Source organism: Puma concolor, chromosome C2, assembly GCF_028749965.1.
Source record: "Puma concolor isolate L17-30 chromosome C2, mPumCon1.1.hap2, whole genome shotgun sequence".
Lineage (NCBI taxonomy): Eukaryota > Metazoa > Chordata > Mammalia > Carnivora > Felidae > Puma > Puma concolor.
This window is the reverse complement of record NC_141675.1, coordinates 120,340,436-120,361,801: the sequence shown is the minus strand read 5'-3', so window position 1 is coordinate 120,361,801 and position 21,366 is coordinate 120,340,436. Positions and strand designations below refer to the sequence as shown.

The 21,366-nt window shown below is 37.5% G+C and overlaps 1 protein-coding gene and 1 pseudogene across 1 annotated transcript in view; both read right to left on the bottom strand.

Annotated features, from left to right (window-relative positions):
• The window catches only part of VGLL3 (vestigial like family member 3), a 147,979-nt gene extending 135,555 nt beyond the window's left edge, over positions 1-12,424 (bottom strand). The window contains exons 1-2 of the mRNA XM_086675691.1: positions 12,249-12,424; positions 11,837-11,991 (exon numbers count right to left, since the gene is read on the bottom strand). Of these exons, the coding sequence (XP_086531817.1) occupies positions 11,837-11,872 (36 nt within the window). The 5' untranslated portion in view covers positions 11,873-11,991; positions 12,249-12,424. The remainder of the gene's footprint in view (positions 1-11,836; positions 11,992-12,248) is intronic.
• On the bottom strand, positions 11,998-20,586 carry LOC147577511 (small ribosomal subunit protein uS2 pseudogene; annotated as a pseudogene).
• Between the last annotated feature and the right edge of the window lie 780 nt (positions 20,587-21,366).

The following is a 21,366-nucleotide window of genomic DNA, read 5'->3' as shown; positions in this document are numbered from 1 at the left end:
ACATAAAGTTGAATTTTATTCCAGAGACTAATTTCTTGAACTGGCCTTTGCTTTAGCTTGGATTTTGCATTATGTTTTCTTATTCCAGGAAGATGAATATATTTAATATACTTTAAATTGCATCATATTTTATGAGCTCTCAAGGGATCCACTGTTATATGAACCAAGCATTATTGCATAATTATTGCTTCAGATATCTCAAATTATGATGACTAATTAAATATACATACAATACATTTATCAGTGAAAAAATTTCAATGACTCAATTTCTATTCCCTCTTTAAAGTGCTTATATCCTCTGCAAAAGTTTTAAGAAGGAGAGAGTATCACAGCAATTGAGAACATGATTTAGCATTAATATTTCATAGTGCAATTCAGGTACATGGTTAACTAGAGAAATGCTAACATCTTACCATCCTCCAAGTAAGTGTTACTCTTGGTTTCACTAACAAGACAATGTATACAGCTCAAAGGAAGATAGTAGCCTATCTTTGTATATACATCTTATGTATGTAAACTTTTATTATTAATTTAGAATAGTATAATGAAGAGACCCATATTTTTTAAAGAAGAATAAAAATCTGTCACTCCTTTCCCTTATGAAACCACAAACTATACAACAAATTCCACTAAATTCTAGTTCACTGGATTTCTATAGGCTTAATTCCAAGATGAATCAAGAAGTCATAGCCAGTCACTCTGACAAGGGAAAAATTCCCAGTGTTATCCCTAACCTATGACCTGAAATAAAGTTTTCACGAGCTTGCAGTTAGTTGTATTCCATTTAGAAAACACAACACACAAATAAAAACAGGCAATGAGAAAACATACATCAATTACATGGTCTGAGAATGAGAACAATTTACTGACAAATGAAAGCTGCTGTCCTAGTTGATCTTTAGTACTATATTTTCTCAGAGATTTTCCCTACTTAAAATTTTTATATTGTAGAAATGACAGTGATTTATAGTTACTGATTTATTTAAAGCATTTATTTTGGTTAAATTAGTTGTATACAATATGTGCTCATTTCCCTGTTTTGTTTTTTCTTTTTGCTGTACTATTTATTCATCTTTGAAATAACAAAGGCCCAAGAACTATGGCCCTGTGGAAGGCAAATACATTGTCCCTCACAAACCTTTTTTTTTTTTTTAATGTTTTTTTAAATTTTTGACACACAGAGAGAGAGAGAGAGAGAGAGACAGAGCATGAGCGAGGGAGGAGCAGAGAGAGGGAGACAGAATCGAAAGCAGGCTCCAGGTTCAAGCTGTCAGCACAGAGCCCTATAAGGGGCTCAAACCCACGAACCATGAGATCATGACCTGAGCCGAAGTTGCACACTAAACCGACTGAGCCACCCACATGCCTCCCTCTCCTCTTTTTTTAAATGTTTAGTTACAACCCTCACAAGTCTTTTAACAAAGAATTCCAAACAGGATGCACCTTGAATTCTTTCCTAACCAAAGGTAAGTTTAACATCTGAAGTACTTCAGGATACTGTTGCCATATGGTTGCCATAGATGATGACACTGTGATGTCCTGCAGCTTTGTGGTATGTGAAAGGTACTGTTAATTAGATTTCCTTCACAATATTCCTGCAGGGAAGGGTGGAGCAACAATCTTCTGTGAGTTCTTCTAGGGAGTAATTTATGCAGTAACTCATGCAAAACAAAGCCCGTTGTTAAACCAGTCTTTGTGTTTACAAATACAAGAATCTCTGAGTTCCTAACTATAGAAAATGTTTGGATGATTCAAATTCTTTGAGGTTAGCTCCTTTTCAATATAATTCTTTCTATAAATTTGTAGAAGCCAGTGCTTAATGCAAAAGCTTTATAGTATATTGATATCTACAATTTAAAAATAATTTCCTCCCATTTCCAGACAATTGCCCACAAATAACAAGCCATTCTGGGAAAACAAAGCAAAATGGAATAGCAAGAAAAATATAAGAAATATCTTAAACATAGCAATAACATTAGGAGTTTTCAAAATTGCTTTCTTTTTATTTTTCATTAGAGGTCAGGGAAGTCCCTTCCCTCATCTCTTGTAAATTACATTTCATATTCTGTCTGTATGTTTCTTTTTTTAAACTTAAAAGAAGTGACAGGGAAACCCAGGCCCAGCTGTTAGTGAAAGAATTAAGCATACTGTCCTTGCACTACTTATATATTTAGGAATACATATAGGACCAGAAATGATGTCAGGATGTTTGTTAAATCAATACATTATTAAAATCAAACAAAATATTTTGCTAAAAAAATTCAGAATTGTTATATTCCTTTAAGTCATCAAAACCACACATGCTAAAATACTTTTTTATGTCTTTTTGTTTGTTTGTTTTTAACGTTTATTTATTTTTGAGACAGAGAGAGACAGAGCATGAACGGGGGAGGGTCAGAGAGAGATGGAGACACAGAATCTGAAACAGGCTCCAGGCTCTGAGCGGTCAGCACAGAGCCCAACGCGGGGCTCAAACTCACAGACCGCGAGATCATGACCTGAGCAGAAGTCAGACGCTTAACCGACTGAGCCACCCAGGAGCCCCTGTTTGTTTGTTTTTTAAGCAGAACTGTGTCTTCTCAGTCCTTTGGTAATCATGACTTCCTAGAATTTCAGGGATGTCAGAATCCACTCAATGGTATTATTGGAATAGTACTGAACTCTTTACACCCCCCTCAGAAAGGCCATTTGACATCTTAAGACAGGCAGCACCTACTCATTATAAACTAGGAAAGTTCTATACAAACAGATCTGGGAATTGCTGGCATCCTGGTACAAAGGATCCTAGATCTTTACACCTCCTCCCTCCCCAATTTCTGCCATCAATAGTCAAGGCCAAAACAAAAAGTTTACAAATTCTACATATCAAAAGGAAAAAGAGGGGCGCCTGGGTGGCGCAGTCGGTTAAGCGTCCGACTTCAGCCAGGTCACGATCTCGCGGTCCGTGAGTTCCAGCCCCGCGTCAGGCTCTGGGCTGATGGCTCAGAGCCTGGAGCCTGTTTCCGATTCTGTGTCTCCCTCTCTCTCTGCCCCTCCCCCGTTCATGCTCTGTCTCTCTCTATCCCAAAAATAAATAAACGTTGAAAAAAAAAAAATTAAAAAAAAAAAACAGGAAAAAGAAAAAAAACAAGCATAATCAGTAATAGAGTATGCTGCTTATTACCAGATGGCCTTAACTCCACATGAGAAATTTTAAGTTGGAGAATAGTCAACAATACTGTTGAAATAAATTTCTAGGCCCAAGATGGAGATGCTCCTTCCTGGGGTACCACATCAGCAAACTGAAACTTACATATTGTGTCACTTAAATGTCCTGCTGACCACACACACAGTATATCCAGTCAGCCAATCATCAAACACCAAGCCAATCCTGGACTCCATACTCATTTCCTTCCCTCTTCACCCCAGACTTGACTATGTGGCCCCAGCCAATCAGACAGTTCTGTTTTTCTCTTCCTTGTTCTTTACCTTGTAAAAGCTTCCTGCCGTTTGCCCCATTTTGCAGTTCTCTGGGTGAGCAGAGTATTAAATAAAAGTTTGTTTGTATAACCTAAATTATCTTCTTTAATCATTTTTTAATAGTACCCAATCTAGAGGCGAGTGGGGGAAAAGAATGGACTGTTTCACTGTGCAGTGTGCTTCCAGGACCAGCAGTATCAGTATTACCCAGGAGCTTACTGAAAATGCAGAATTTCAGGCCCTACCCCAAATACAATGAATCACAGTCTGCCATTTAAAAAGATTCCCTAGGTGTTATGGACTAAATGTTGGGTCCTACCAAAATTCATATGTTGAAATTCTGACCCCCAATGTTATGGTATTAGGAGGTAGGGTCTTTGGGAGGTGTTTAGGTCATGAGAGTGGAGCCCTTATGAATGGGACAAATGTCCTTATAAAAGAGACCCCAACGACAGGGATGCCCACTCTCACCGCTGTTGTTTAACATAGTGCTGGAAGTTCTAGCATCAGCAATCAGACAACAAAAGGAAATCAAAGGTATCAAAATTGGCAAAGATGAAGTCAAGCTTTCGCTTTTTGCAGATGACATGATATTATACATGGAAAATCCGACAGACTCCACCAAAAGTCTGCTAGAACTGATACATGAATTCAGCAAAGTTGCAGGATACAAAATCAATGTACAGAAATCAGTTGCATTCTTATACACTAACAATGAAGCAACAGAAAGACAAATAAAGAAACTGATCCCATTCACAATTGCACCAAGAAGCATAAAATACCTAGGAATAAATCTAACCAAAGATGTAAAGGATCTGTATGCTGAAAACTATAGAAAGCTTATGAAGGTAATTGAAGAAGATTTAAAGAAATGGAAAGACATTCCCTGCTCATGGATTGGAAGAATAAATATTGTCAAAATGTCAATACTACCCAAAGCTATCTACACATTCAATGCAATCCCAATCAAAATTGCACCAGCATTCTTCTCGAAACTAGAACAAGCAATCCTAAAATTCATATGGAACCACAAAAGGCCCCGAATAGCCAAAGTAATTTTGAAGAAGAAGACCAAAGCAGGAGGCATCACAATCCCAGACTTTATAGCCTCTACTACAAAGCTGTCATCATCAAGACAGCATGGTACTGGCACAAAAACAGACATATAGACCAATGGAATAGAATAGAAACCCCAGAACTAGACCCACAAACGTATGGCCAACTCATCTTTGACAAAGCAGGAAAGAACATCCAATGGAAAAAAGACAGTCTCTTTAACAAATGGTGCTGGGAGAACTGGACAGCAACATGCAGAAGGTTGAAACTAGACCACTTTCTCACACCATTCACAAAAATAAACTCAAAATGGATAAAGGACCTGAATGTGAGACAGGAAACCATCAAAACCTTAGAGGAGAAAGCAGGAAAAGACCTCTCTGACCTCAGCCGTAGCAATCTCTTACTCGACACATCCCCAAAGGCAAGGGAATTAAAAGCAAAAGTGAATTCCTGGGACCTTATGAAGATCAAAAGCTTCTGCACAGCAAAGGAAACAACCAACAAAACTAAAAGGCAACCAACGGAATGGGAAAAGATATTTGCAAATGACATATCAGACAAAGGGCTAGTATCCAAAATCTATAAAGAGCTCACCAAACTCCACACCCGAAAAGCAAATAACCCAGTGAAGAAATGGGCAGAAAACATGAATAGACACTTCTCTAAAGAAGACATCCGGATGGCCAACAGGCACATGAAAAGATGTTCAGCGTCGCTCCTCATCAGGGAAATACAAATCAAAACCACACTCAGATATCACCTCACGCCAGTCAGAGTGGCCAAAATGAACAAATCAGGAGACTATAGATGCTGGAGAGGATGTGGAGAAACGGGAACCCTCTTGCACTGTTGGTGGGAATGCAAATTGGTGCAGCCGCTCTGGAAAGCAGTGTGGAGGTTCCTCAGAAAATTAAAAATAGACCTACCCTATGACCCAGCAATAGCACTGCTAGGAATTTATCCAAGGGACACAGGAGTACTGATGCATAGGGGCACTTGTACCCCAATGTTCATAGCAGCACTCTCAACAATAGCCAAATTATGGAAAGAGCCTAAATGTCCATCAACTGATGAATGGATAAAGAAATTGTGGTTTATATACACAATGGAGTACTACGTGGCAATGAGAAAAAATGAAATATGGCCTTTTGTAGCAACGTGGATGGAACTGGAGAGTGTGATGCTAAGTGAAATAAGCCATACAGAGAAAGACAGATACCATATGGTTTCACTCTTATGTGGATCCTGAGAAACTTAACAGGAACCCATGGGGGAGGGGAAGGAAAAAAAAAAAAAAAGAGGTTAGAGTGGGAGAGAGCCAAAGCACAAGAGACTGTTGAGAACTGAGAACAAACTAAGGGTTGATGGGGGGGTGGGAGGGAGGAGAGGGTGGGTGATGGGTATTGAGGAGGGCACCTTTTGGGATGAGCACTGGGTGTTGTATGGAAACCAATTTGACAATAAATTTCATATATAAATAAAAAAACAAAAAACAAAAAACAAAAAAAACAGTTAAAAAAATAAAAAAATAAATAAATAAAATAAAAAAAATAAAAATAAATAAAAAAAAAAAATAAAAGAGACCCCAGAGAGCTCACTGGCTATGTGAGGAAATGAGAAGCTGGAAGTCAATGAACCAGGAAGTGGGTTCTCAATAGACAACCATTCTATCATGTGCCTTGATATTGGACTTCCTAGCCTCCAGAACTGTAGGAAATAAATGTTTGTTGTTTAAGCCACACAGTCTATAGTATTTTTATCATAGCTGTCCAAGTAGACCAAGATACTTGATTAGTATATATATTAAACTTTTTTTTTAATTTTTTTTAACGTTTATTTATTTTTGAGATAGAGAGAGACAGAGCATGAACGGGGGAGGGTCAGAGAGAGGGAGACACAGAATCTGAAACAGGCTCCAGGCTCTGAGCTGTCAGCACAGAGCCCAACGCAGGGCTCAAACTCACGGACCGTGAGATCACGACCTGAGCCGAGGTCGGACGCTTAACTGACTGAGCCACCCAGGTACCCCAAGTATGTATATTAAACTTTGAGAAGGAAAAGGTAGAGGGCTATAGGAGGTTTGACCTGAAATTCCCCCTCTGTAAGTGAAGTACCTTGCTCACCCAGTTTCAAATTAATATTACCAAGCTCACTTTCCTTTATCTAAGGGCGTTGATAAATTATTATTAAAAAAGTCATATTGTAGTTCATAAACTTTAATGAGTAGACATAGATAAAGCCATATTTCGTTATCTCCAATGGATGTGATGAGAACCATTGGCTTCATCTACTTTGTACTGTTTGAAATGTTTTCTAACAAGCATGCCTAAAACTAAATAAACCAACAAATACATTTGCATTGAAACAAATTATATTCCATTGTGCAAATTTTGACCAACATAAAAAAATTAAAACTTGAAAATTTTGACATCACACAGAGGTGACACCCTATATCACAAAGATTCTTATGCAACTTTGAAAAACCAAACTTATTAAAAACAATTTTAAAATAAATATATGCTACATAATATTTAGTATTTTTAGGAAGAAAGTAGATTACAACCCCCACCACTCCCCTAACACACACACATACTACACATGCACACAAACGTTGGTTCAAAATAACTGTTCTACCTTTAGTGGATGAAGAGACATAGGAACAGTGAGCAATTTTCTACTGTGTGTTCAAGTATAACATCAAGATATTACCAAGAGACATTATTATAATTAGCCATAAACATGTTGTTTGCTAAGTATAATGATTCTAATGGATTCCTTCTACATGATTTACTTCTTTGCTATTGCTGAAAGAGATGGTCCAAAGAAGAGCCATTTTAGTTAAATTTGATTAATAGCCCTTGCTTCTTTGCAAAACCAGAATTATAAGTGCATAGATGGATTCAACAATAAAAATAAACAAAGACAGCATGGTTTATACAAGAGATTCTTAACTGAATTATTTAAGCAAGAAGGTCTATGGAAGAAAACAGGCAAAATGAAAGTCCTTGAGTGTATACTGTCTTATAGAGAATAAATAAATCATTCCTTAAGAAATTAATGCAGAGTGTTTTGTAGAACTAATGGAAAAAAAGCATTAAAGAAATCTTGGGAACTGAACTATATGCACAGACTTATGTAATAATTTGTTACAACTAATTTTTAAGAAAGATAAATAAACAGAAGTATTTTGTATTATCTTTCTGTTAACTAGCACTCAAAATCATGTTTGAACTACTTCATGATTCCCTAGCAGTACAAGTGCATTCATAGGATAGAATTCCTATTGACTTGGTTCAACTGTACAAATTGGCTTATGTAGAGGTTCTCTATAGACAGACATTACTCACCCAGATTAAGTAAAAGGCATATATATACATCATCTTCTCTGTGTTCAGACATTCACAATTGAAAAGAAAAAAAACCTGTGTCCAAAACTCTAAAAATTTATTCTATAGGTTGCCAGGATTAATTCTGAATGATAATTCAAGCTGAATGAATTGTTTTGTCTTGAAAATTCATTTTGAAATGAATTAGAGAAATATGGGAAAAGAAAAAAATAGTTTACCTATTAACTTCCTTCTATATTTCAGGTACTCTATTAAATCATTCATCATCTCACATAATACTGACAAAACTTTGGGTTAGCTACTATTTTTATCTCCATTTTACAAATCAGAAAAATAGAATGCTGGAATATTACATTAGTAAACTGAATTCATATGTTTCAATATGGTAGAACAAGTGAATTAAAATGAAAAAAAAATGCTATGAATACAAATGCCTTTCACATATAAACATGCCCAGTTAAATTATACACATATGCTAAATTCTGAGCATTTCGGCATCCTTTATCTGCCTGAATTTTCCTATAAAAATTCTTTTTTTCCCTGAAAGTATACAAAAGATTCTGCTTCCAAGAATATTTATTAACTTTAACTTTTCTCAGTGATCACAGTGATTGATTTCTTTGTGATATTTTCATTATCTAGAAAGAAGTGGTGGGCAAAAATGTCATGTGCTGCGACGAGGTAAATAAACAGAAGGAGGCCACCAGTAGACAAAACTACTGATCATTGGTTATTACTCTAAGACCATTTTCAGAATGATGATGATGCAGAGTTTGAGTGGCATAAATTTGGTAGAAGACAGTAGCAAATACAAAACATTTTTCAAGAAGCCTAGCAGTGATGAGAAGCAGGGAGATAGTAATTTAGAGAAGAATCATGAATTAGTTTCTTTTTTAAATTAGATATAAAGACTTTATCATTAAAGAAAAAAATCGATCATGCAAAAAGAGGTTTTGCAAACTCCAAAATGAACCATAATTAAAGGAGCATGATAGAGGTAGAGCAATCAAGGGATAAAGAGCATAGGTACAGATTTTAGTCTTGGCAAAGAGGAAGGGTATTGTTATTGAGTCTGGAATTTTAAAAAAAGTAAAAATGGGAAAAAGTATCAGAACACTGTCTCTTGGAGATTAATCTTCAGAAAATATTGTAGATGGGACAAATTTTAATATGCAAAGAACTCTCAAAACTTACTACAAAAGCAAACAATGTAATTTAAAATGAACAAATTTAAAATTTGAACATATACTTTACCAAAGAGGATACGAGGATGGCTAATAACTACATGAAAAAAAAATGTTCAATATCATTAGCGATTAGGGAGATACACATTTTAACCCTGAAGAGATGCCACCACATACCTATTAGAATTGCTAAAAATATTCTGATAATACTAAGTGCTATTGAGGATGCAGAGAACTAAAACTTTCAGATATAGCTGGTAGGAATGCAAAAATAGTACAGCCATCTTGGAAAACACTTTGGCAGGTTTTGTTTTTAAGTTAAATATGCACTCACCATGTGACTTACTAGTCCCACTACTGGGTATTTAACTTAGAGAAATAAAAACTTATATGCATACAAAAACCTCTACACAAAATGTTACAGCCGTTCTGTTTATAACCACTTAGACTGGAAACGACTCAAATGTCCTTTAGCACATAAACAGATAAATAAACTACAGTAAATCCACACAAAGGAATACTATTCAGCAATAAAAAGGCTATAACTATTGATATACGCAACACCTTGGATAAATTTCAAGACATTACGCCGAGTAAAAGAAAACAGCGTCAAATAATTACATATCCTATGATTCCATTCACATGACATTCTCAAAAAGCTGTAGTGATGGAGATCACTAGATCAGTTCTTAGGGCTTAGGAATGGGGGGAGGGTATGTCTACAAACAGGTGGTAGAACCGTTCTGTATCCTGATCATGGCAGCAGTCACACAATTGTGTGTTAAAAATCATAACATAGTACACAAACAAGTAATTTTACTGAACAGTTTAAAAAATATGTTTCACAGCAAACAAAGTAAATGAAGCAAATAAAGCAAAGTAAGAGCTAAATTGCTCTGTATAACAAAATAATTGACATTATGGAATTGTCTTCTGGATGCATAAGTAAAACACTGGAAGACTTGGAAAGGGGATGGGAGAAGGAAGGACTTGCAAAAAACACCCCAGTATTTGGGGTAGGCCAGTGAAAATTCCCTGATACAAGCGTAGACAACAAAAAATATCAGATTGGATGTTTTTCTTCTTTTCTTGGTGATATTTCCCTCTGTTATTTCCAGATTTTTAATAAAAATTCGGTGTTGCATGAAAGTTTCAAGTTAGACTGACTTTGGTGAGTATAGGAGAAATGGCTTCTGCCCATTTATGGCAGCAGCTGGAGCCACATGCACAGAGAAGAACAGCTGAAGGAAATGAGATGGTGAAAGAGAAGCAAGAATCTGAAATAGTAGGGAAGGCACAGAAAGCAAACAGCCTTCCCCTTAAGGAGTCTTCCACAACACTGTGATGTATATTGCATCTCCCATGAAATGAGATTTATGTGTAGTCAAGGAAGAGATGAGGGGGCTTTGGGACACTCGGGTTACACAAATATAACTAAAAAATAGAATGCCAAGGCACTCTCTGAATTGTGCCAATGATAATCACCATTTGGAAACTTTGCAAACAGAATTTCCATAACTTAAGTTACTTGATATCCAAACTCCTTTATATAGAAGACATTTTTCCATGAATTCAAATATACGTTATTGGGATTGCATATTATGAAATCAGACTCTAGCAATCATATTATTAACTTTTCCACAGTTCTGTAACTCTCACTCTCAACATTTATTGTAATGTTTTTAACTCTCGATAAAAATCCACTTGAACATCTGATAAGATATTGAAGATAGTGCTGTTCCATGTGACATCATGAAGTGACCATCTATCTATCATCCCTGCGTGGCTTATGACTTCCCAGACACCAAGGTTTCTCCAAACCAGTAACAGCCATAATGTACCATGAGCTTTTATGCCATTCTCACACTGTGCATTGTACTATCTCAATCAAAGCACATTAAAGAAAAAGAGGGTGTCATTTGTAGGTAGTCAAAAGACACCTGAGAGGTCTACTGGGTTCTGAAAAATTCTGTGACACGTAAGTATCACAACCCTTTGGCTTTACTGCAGATCTGTTTCAAACAGACAGTAATATGCAGCACTCTGCTCTTATTATTATCCTGGCAAGAATGGAATTTTTAAAAGACTTAATGACTCTTACCTCACTTTTATTCACTTGTTTTTAAATTAGAATTGACCCTTGAATAACACAGGGGTTAGGGACAACAGAACTCCACCAACATGCCTTCAAAACTCTGATATAACTTTTGACTCTCCAAAAAACTTAGCTACTAATAGCCTTGTTGACCAGAAGTCTTAGTAACAAGTCAATTAACATATTTTTGTATCTGTAATATATGCTGTAGTGTTGCAATAAAGTAGGCTAGAGAAAAGAAAATGTCATTAAGAAATCATAAGGAAGAGGGGCGCATGGGTGGCTAAGTCAGTTAAGTGTAGGACTCTTGATTTCAGCTCAGGTCATGATCTTGCGGTTGGTGAGTTCGAGCCCCACGTCAGGTTACATGCTGATGACTGCGGAGCCTGCTTGGGATTCTCTCTCTCCTTCTCTCCCTGCCCCTCCCCACAAATCTCGCTCTCAAAATAAAAAAATAAATTTAAAAAAAAATTGTAAGGAAGAGAAAATACACTTACAATACTCCACTGTATTTATCAAAAAATATCTCCATGTAAGTGGACTCATGCAGTTCAAACCCTTGTTTTTCAAGGGTTGACTGTACATATTTTCTTCTACCCCTCACCCCCTACTGTTATATCGCTCTGGTAGGGCTGACATAACAAAATACCACCTACTGGATGACTTAAAACAACAGAAATTAATTTTCTCACAGTTCTGCAGGTCAGAAGTCCAAGATCAAGTGTCATCAGGGTTGGTTTCTGGTGAGGATTCTCTTCCTGGCTTGCAGATGGCGTCTTCTCTTTGTTCTTGTGGGAAAGGGCCGTGAGGTCTGGTGTCTCCTCCTCTTTTTATAAGGATGCCAGCCCTAGGAGACAAGGACTCCACCTTTATGACCTCATGTAACCTCAATTACCTCCCTAAGGGCCTTGTGTCCAAACACAGTCACATCGGGGACACAGGGCTTCAACATATGAAGCCGGACACGAAGGTGTTCTGTCCATAACACTTGCGTTTGTTGAATCCTTTTTTTTTTTTTTTAAGAGACTGCTTTTTTTCATCACCCTTATTTGCATTTTCTGCTTTGTGGAGAAACAGTTCAAGACCACCAGTGGTTGCTCTTACCCATTCAGTAGGCTGAATAGTGGGAGCTGAAGACCAGTCTTCGCTCCAGTCTTCCTCGGGGAACTGCTGAATAGCACAGAGGACACCTGTGCTCCTCTACACCGGCCGGCAACCTCAGATTACGTTAGCAGAGAACACAGGACCTGGAGCAGCCCATTCGCCCTGAAACTCCTCCTTGGTCACAGCCTTCTCAACAGAGGCTTGCTCTTTTTTTTTTTTTTTTTTTTTTCAATTCGTCAGTATCTCTGCAGAAGTAGAGCCCGGGCGTGACCTCCCGCGGCTGCTCACAGAAGATGGTGGCGCGCAGGCGCAGGCGCAGAACTTCCCCAGGGCTGGCGTCCAGCACGTCAGATTCGCTCGGTGAACCCACCGTCTGTTGCTGCGTGAGGTGACAGTGTCCACAAAACACAGAGGAGGGTGTGTTATACAGAGCAGTTGTAGGCAGGTGCATGTGAGACGCCGCTGTGAAAGGCTGGTGGTCAGCCCTGGACTCAGTAACCACGGGAGATCTCCGCTCTCGGAAGGCTGCCTGGAGCTGGTTAGTGAAAGCTCCGGAAGTGAAGCAGCCAGCAGCAAGAGTGGCTCCGGGGCAAAAGAAAACTTCAGCACAGCTCGCAGGCCAGTATTCCCAGAGCATGTTACACACCGACACCGGCTGTGTGTTCAACTAACCATGGCAGGAGCTGCTAGCACCAGCTTCTCCCAGGTTCTCTTCAGATTTATGATATAAATGCCACCACTTTCCCTTTGGTAGATGTGCTGTTCCATTTGGATGTCAAGGTTGGTGCCACGCAGGTGGGATCCTGCTATAAGAAATTTGAGGACATGGGCACCTGGGTGGCTCAGTAGGTTGAGCGTCCAACTTCAGCTCAAGTCATGATCTCATGGTTGTGAATTCGAACCCCACATCTGGCTCCATGCTCTCAGTGCAGAGCCCACTCCGATCTTGTGTTCCCCTCTGTGCCCCTTTCCCGCTTGAACTCTCTCTCTAAAAAATAAATAAATATTAATAAAAAAAATTTTTTTTGAGGACATCCACTTCCTTTTTTTGCAGGACATCCAGGGATTTGGATATCGTGAAATTTCCCTTCGTGTTGTGATGGGAACCCAGAACAACACTGTGTGGACTCCTCTCCGGGTAGCATGGAAAGGCTTTTTTTCTTTGACTTTTTTTTCTCTTGTCCTTTTTTTTTTTTTTAATGAGTTATTCAATGATTTTATGGAGAAAATAGCAACAAGGCAGAAATCTACCTTCTGAAGAATTCACTTTAATCCTCTATGTACACAATCTCTTTTACTGATAATGTATCTGTTTCTCTTTTTAATGTTTATCTGTTTATTTTGAGAAAGAGACAGAGAGTGGGGTCAGTAGAGGGGCAGAGAGAGAGCGTGAAAGAGAACCTAAGCAGGCTCCAAGCGGTCAGCATAGACCCTGATACAGGGCTCAAACTCATGAACCGTGAGGTCATGACCTAAGCTAAAACCGAGAGTTGGTCTTTTAACCGACTAAACCACCAGGCACCCCAGTATCTGTTTTATTCTTGAGTATATCTTTGTTCAGAAAGACCCTTGAATCTTCACACACTGATTTAGGAAATTGTATGATCTGAGAGTCAAATGTCGCTTCTGAGTTCCTGAATAGGAACTTTAATGTCTCCGATTTAAAATCAGAGATGTTCTTTAATGTCTCTGATTTAAAATCAATAACATGGCAAAAGAAATGTGCACCATTTGTTTTCCTCACATTAAAAGTGATAGGGAGGGGAGCCTGGGTGGCTCAGTCGGTTAAGCATCCGACTTCGGCTCAGGTCATGATCTCACAGTCCATGAGTTTGAGCCCCACGTTGAGCTCTGTGCTGACAGCTCAGAGCCTGGATGGAGTCTGCTTTGAATTCTATGTCTCCCTCTGTCTCTGTTCCTCCCCCACTCACGTTCTGTCTCTCAAAAATAAATGAACATTTAAAAAAAAAACTTTAAAGATAAAAAATTAAAAAAAATAAAAGTGGTAGGGGGAAAAAAGCATATTTTAGTGATGTAATTTGAGGTTTGGGGCAGCACAACAAACACTGAGATAGCCTGTTAGAGAAAGAGTAAATATGTAAAATATAAGCAAAAAAAAAAAAAAAAAGGAAGAAGAGGAAGAAGAAAGAAAGAAAGAAAAAACAAGAAAGGAAAGAAACACAATGTATGGGTTAACTAATTACTTGAAAACACTGTAACAGCTCATTGGGCAATTTTGTAATCAGATGGGCCCAAGGGATGAATATGATCAAGTTTATAACAGTTCATTTTCTTTGAATGCAGCTGTATACAATGCCCCAGGAGATTCTAGAAGCAATGAAACTACAGAGACTCTTTTGATTAATAACATATTCAATCCCTAAAATCCATGAACAGAAACGCATATTGTTATGCCTTCAAGGTTATCCATAGATGCTATGGAGCCCCTTCTGGAGAGAGAGTGAAGTGGCTGGAAACCTCCTGTGAATGGTCACCTTAATTGTGTTGCCTTCTTAAAGATGATCTTTTAAAAGTTTTTTTTTTTTTTTTCATTTTTTCTTTGTCTCTAAGTTCATAGGGTTAAACTATGCTGTGATTGCCATAATTATTATTTCTCCCCCAGTGATTTTATAGCCAACAAGGGAACATTAGCACCCACTGATTCCTTGTGGAAAATAATCTATTTAAAGATACTTGCTTCAGTGGAATCTTTTTTTAAATGCTTCACTCCATTATTTTATTATGTAGAAATCTGCACCAAGGCAGAATTGGAGCTTCCAAAGAATTCACTTGTCTCTGTATTTATTCCTCCCTGGAAGTCATAAGGCTCTGTTGATAGCAGCCCAGATGGGTGGTAGGGAAGCAATTATGATTAAAAACATAATGGGAATTCAGAGAGCTGCAGGATGTCTGCAAATATCAAGGATTCTTGTTAAGGGCCTAATCCCACACTCGTTATAGGACTTCTTTCTTAGGGTGTCTATCTCTCAGTAATTATGGAATTATCAAATACATATATTTAGCCAACATTTTGTGTAATATGCATAGACTGATTCAGCTGTTTGAACAGTATTTGTTATATTTTGGTTAGACACAAAAACATCTGATATTATCTAAGAATCTCCTTTCTTTCAATTGAAGGAAAGTTACTTTAAAAGAATGCAGTAAACAAATAAATTCAGTAATAGGATTTTGCTCAGCAATGTCTGGCATATATAGTGAATGCAAATTTCCTTCTCTTTCATCATTTCTCCCTAAGGCCAAATGTATGTCATTTAGGGAAGGGGAGAAAAACTTACTGTAACTACAATATAAGTAATTTTAAAAAATTAAACTGATTTCTGTTCCTTTGAATATTTTTGAAAGGAAAGGAATAAATAATATCTAAAATAAAGTAAAATTTAGATTTTTTTTTTTAAATTTTTTTTTCAACGTTTTTTATTTATTTTTGGGACAGAGAGAGGCACAGCATGAACAGGGGAGGAGCAGAGAGAGAGGGAGACACAGAATCAGAAGCAGGCTCCAGGCTCCGAGCCATCAGCCCAGAGCCTGACGCGGGGCTCGAACTCACGGACCGCGAGATCGTGACCTGGCTGAAGTCGGACGCTTAACCGACTGCGCCACCCAGGCGCCCCTAAAATTTAGATTTTAAAACATAATACGTACCTCAGAGAATATGGTTCTTTGGGGCCTAAGGTGTCCCGTTTTATAGTGTTTTCATTATGTGAAAACTTGATGATGATTGTATCTCATTGATGTCAGGTGATGTAGGTGGTCAAATCAACTCTTGTTCTAAGCTAGAGAATCTTTGGGAGAATAACAACTTAAGGACAAAATGGAGTTGGGGTCAATGGTGGCTCACAAACTAATATGTTATTATCAAATAAATATTTGTGCAGAGAACATTCAAGGATATACAAGGAAATATAAAAGGACAAAGGAAGTAACATGGTAATAGTCAAGAGGAGAATTTTGACTTCCATATATATTGTAGCTGCTAATAGCTTTTCAAGACTACAAGCACCTCAATGACACGACTCTAATTTAGAGCAATGCTGGATTATTAGCAAAGCATGGAACACCTACAAAGAAGTAGGTGAGGTATTAAATCACATGTAAGTTCTGTCTTAGGAAAAATTCAGTGTGCACACAAACAAGAACAAGTATGTTTGGTGAATGTTTAAAATATCAAAGTGGGGTTAAAAAGTTCTATCAGAATTCAGGGGCACCTGGGTGGCCGAGGCAGTTGAGCAACCAACTTGATTTCAGGTCATGATCCCAGGATCATGAGATCAAGCCACATTGGACTGCATGCTGAGCTTGAAGACTGCTTGGGATTCTCTGTCTTCCCCTCTGCCTCTGTTCCCCTCCACTCCTGCATGTGCATGTGCATGTTCACGCTCTGTCTCACTCTCTCTCTCTCTCTCAAATAAAATAAATAATTTTTAAAAATTTGTAAAAAGTTCTATCAAACTTCCGAAGAAGAATATACTATATAGCTAGAGATACTGAAGGATTAAATAATAAAGTATCACTTTAGCAATGCAAAACTGAGTCTTAATAGAGTGAAGAAAATAAGGAAGCACTTTCCAATAAACAACAGCAGTATAAATAAGGGAAATTGCCAAAGGATTGGGATGATTCCACAGAACAAGGAACTGTTGGACAGAAGGCTGCAAGGAAGGTGGGAGCCAGGGCATATACAATACATGGGATTTCTTTTCCTTTCCTTTTCACATTTTCTTCCTTCTTTCCTTCCTTCCTTCCTTCCTTCCTTCTTTCCTTCCTTCCTTCCTTCCTTCCTTCCTTCCTTCCTTCCTTCCCTCCTTCCTTCCTTCCTTCCTTCCTTCCTTCCTTCCTTCCTTCCTTCCTTCCTTCCTTCCTTCCCTCCCTCCCAGTTTGGAGTTGTTCCAGTTACAATAGCTATATAGCACATGAATCTAAACTTCAGTTACAGCTTAAAAGAACCATTTCATTACTCTTAGGGATTTTGTAGCTCAGGAATTCAGACAGAGAACAGAGGAAGTGGCTTGTTCCTGCTCTACCATATCTGGAGCCTCATTTGAGAGGTTTTGAAGGCTAGGATGATTTCATAAGTGGGGGCCGGCATCATCTGGAGGCTTGTTCATTTACTTGTCTGGTGCCTGGACAGGACATTCTGAAGAACAGGACTGTGACTGAGTGTCCATGTGTGGCATCTCCATGTGGCTTGGCTTCCTCACAGTATGCTGGCTCTTGGATTGTTGGACTTTTTACAGGATGTATCAGGGCTCCAGAAGAGTTCCAGCAAACAAGTTGGAAGCTGTATGCCCTTTTATGATCCAGCCTCATAAATCATATGTCATTTTTACTCTATTGGTTGAAACTTTTCCATACCTTTCAAGATTCAAAAGGAGGAGACATACAATTCATTTTTTAATAACAGGGTTATCAATAAATTTAGGGATACTTCTTTTGTTTTATTTTTGGGGGGAACATTTTCAAATGTTCATATGTATGAATGATTATTCATATGAATGAATGAATTGAATAAGTGATCTGTAGATAAAATATATTTCTTAGAAATATACACTGATAACTGATCTCAAGATAAAGTTATGTTAGAATATAGAAGAGAATTAAAATATAGAATCTTCTGAGACTCTCTCTAAAAAAAGGCATTATATTAAGTGCCCCTTCTCCGCTCATGCTCTCTGCCCCTCCCCCGCTCATGCTCTCTCTCTCTCTCTCTCTCTCTCTCTCTCTCTGTCAAAAATAAATAAACATTATTATTTTTTTTTTTTTTTTAATAAGAACAGTTCCCAGATCACCTTATCAGGGTATTTCCTAATACTGTTTAGAAAGCCTCTACAAAACAATCTTTCTTTTTTTTCTTTTGACACACAAAATTTAAACTTAGGCCAGTTCTTCCAAGCCACTTTAAAATGTGTGATGAATATTCAGAATTCCTTCTTCCTCAATGTAGTGACTCTTACCTTTTTGTCTTCTTGGATCTCTTTAAGAATGTAATGAAAGCTAAGGACACTTTTCATAGAAAAAAAAAGCACATACACATGAAACAGAAGGTGATCTCACTGTGGTCCCTGGCTCCTTGGTCCCCTGAAGTCCTTCCATGCACCCCAGATTGAGAACTTTATAGTAATCCAAACATAGTTGTTTGCAACATAAGACTCAAATTTTAATTTGAAATTCACGAATTCCAAGTGGTTATGGAGCCTGATAAATCATTCTTTACCATTGCTAATATCATGAAGGGAAAACTTCAAACCAATTTGATTTCACAGGCCATGTGTAAATATTGATTTCAGCCCTGCCACATAGCCTCTCTACTCACTGAGTGAAGAGACTATTCGGCCCACATTTCAAGGTGAGACTTGTCTACCCAGTGATAAATACTGAAAACAATACACATGGGATCCAGCTGTCTCAAACCAAATCCTGGGCTGCTCCTATATGCATCCAAAAGATTAGTTAAATAAGATTGGTAGTTCTGCATGTGGTGATGGTTCCCTTATTTCCACAGACTTGAAACTAGAACTTATCTGAAGTTTCCAAATCTATGTTGAAAGGAAGAGGATTCTGAAAGCCCCTGACTTTTTAAGGTAAATATTTAAGTCTAAATATAGTTTCGATAGTGATAGCTTATTTTCTGTAAATGTAAAATGTATTAAAAAGCCTATACTCTAATAAAGCAAAAATGGAATGTTTTATTTTTTTTCTGTTTAGGCAATGCATTGGCCCTACTCTCAATTTTTTTATTTTTTTAACATATTTATGAACTATCTTTTTAGAGACGGTTCATGTTCAGATTGACTATGACACACTATTCCCATTAAATATAATGCTTACTTCTTTGTTACATTTTTAGAAGTTACTCCTGTATTACAGACATCATTACCTGTTACACCCTAAATGTGCTTTCTTAAAATGTCTAAAAATTCATTAAAAATATAAGACAATGTTTTAAAGATGTTATTGTGTCATGTGATTTAAGTAGTTTTCAATAATGAATATTATTTGTCTTCAAAAGTGTATTACTTTTGAAGTGTATAACATTAACATGTTATATTTCAAAACATGTTAAAAATGGAGAGGTAAGGGGCGCCTGGGTGGCGCAGTCGGTTAGGCGTCCGACTTCAGCCAGGTCGCGATCTCGCGGTCCGTGAGTTTGAGCCCCGCGTCGGGCTCTGGGCTGATGGCTCGGAGCCTGGAGCCTGTTTCCGATTCTGTGTCTCCCTCTCTCTCTGCCCCTCTCCCGTTCATGCTCTGTCTCTCTCTGTCCCAAAAATAAATAAAACGTTGAAAAAAAAAAAATTAAAAAAAAAAAAAAATGGAGAGGTAAGCTCAACTTTCTGTGAGATTTTTAAAGTTTTGATTCCTGGTATATAAAAATAAAACATAAGTATTTCTATCACAGGGAAATTATTAAGAATCTCTTCTAGGATTGACATTTAATTGAAAAAAAAAAGTTCCATTGAAAAGTCAAATAAGTTCCATGTAAACACAAGAGTTACAGATATCACATAGGTTTAATATTTATGGCCCCTCAAGTTAGTCTGAGGGTGTGTGTTCAAAAACATTGCTTTAGGGGCGCCTGGGTGGCGCAGTCGGTTAAGCGTCCGACTTCAGCCAGGTCACGATCTCACGGTCCGTGAGTTCGAGCCCCGCGTCAGGCTCTGGGCTGATGGCTCGGAGCCTGGAGCCTGTTTCCAATTCTGTGTCTCCCTCTCTCTCTGCCCCTCCCCCGTTCATGCTCTGTCTCTGTCTGTCCCATAAATAAATAAAAACGTTGAAAAAAAAATTAAAAAAAAAAACATTGCTTTATATAACATAGACAAATAATTCACTGTTTCTTTTTGATAAACTTCAGTCTGAAGTCTCTAGCCTAAGAAATTTATAATTGAAATTATTACATTGCACCAGAGTTAGGTACATGTACAACTGAATTCCAAAATGAACATTTTTTAATGTTCATCTTTTACTTCAAAAGGAAAGCCTCAAAAATTATTTGATACGTGAAACTTCCTTCTGTTTAAATTAAGATCATTGGTCTGTCAAAATATATTCTCTTTAGACATTAAACCTTTGCTGTAAAAAAAAAAAATAGCAGTACGCATTTATTGAAAGCATACCACATGGTTGCTGTTAGCTAAGTGCATTACATGTATAATCTCTTTTAATCCTCAAAATAACACTGTCCGGGGAGTGAGGTGGTCATTTTATATATGAAGTGAGGCTTACAGAAGCTATATACTTCACACCACTGGCAGAAGGAGATTTGAAGCTGACTCATCCTGACTCCAAATTCTGAGCTCTTCATGCCCATCACAGACATCATGGTCTTTAATGTCTTTCCTAGTCCCACAGCTTGTGAGGTGTTGAACAAAATATAAAAAACATGGCTATCTTACTACATAAAGGCATACCATTGCAGTTACAAGCTGTGAAGCAAGATTTTGCTTGGATTTAAAATTACTTACACTCTGTTCTCCAATTTCTACACCTGTAAGATTAGCATAATCATAATGCTAATTTCATAGATTTATTATGGGAATGAAGTAAAATCTATTCAACAGTGTATGGAAATTACTAAAAGGGAGCACTGGCAGATAATAAATATTCATAATATGTTAACAGTTAATATGATAACTACTATTATCAAATTCTCTTTGCTTCACGTATGTCATGATGCCCTACAATGAATGGAAAGTTTTGTCAGATAGAAATCAGATTTTATGTTTTTTTCATCTCTTCTATAATGGCAAATGATTCTTGATACATAAAACTAAATATTTAGGTTGTCTTCCATCACCCTCCAAGCCAACTAATTTGAAACAAGGGGGGTGGGCATGAACATTTAGTATTGAAAAATATTTCATTCTATGAAAACACGGCCAAGGTCTAACATATTAACACAAAGAAAGAAAAGAAGGGAAAAAAAACTAGAGAAAAGAAATAAAGCCTTGGAAGCTAGATATTTACATCACCTCTATGAGTGAAAATAATAATGCCTCCTTCACAGATTCACTGCCAACACCTTTTCCTTTATCCTGGGCGTACCAAGCTGTTTACCATATGGGTGTTATTTAGCCATTTCAATTGCCCAAGACTGAACTGA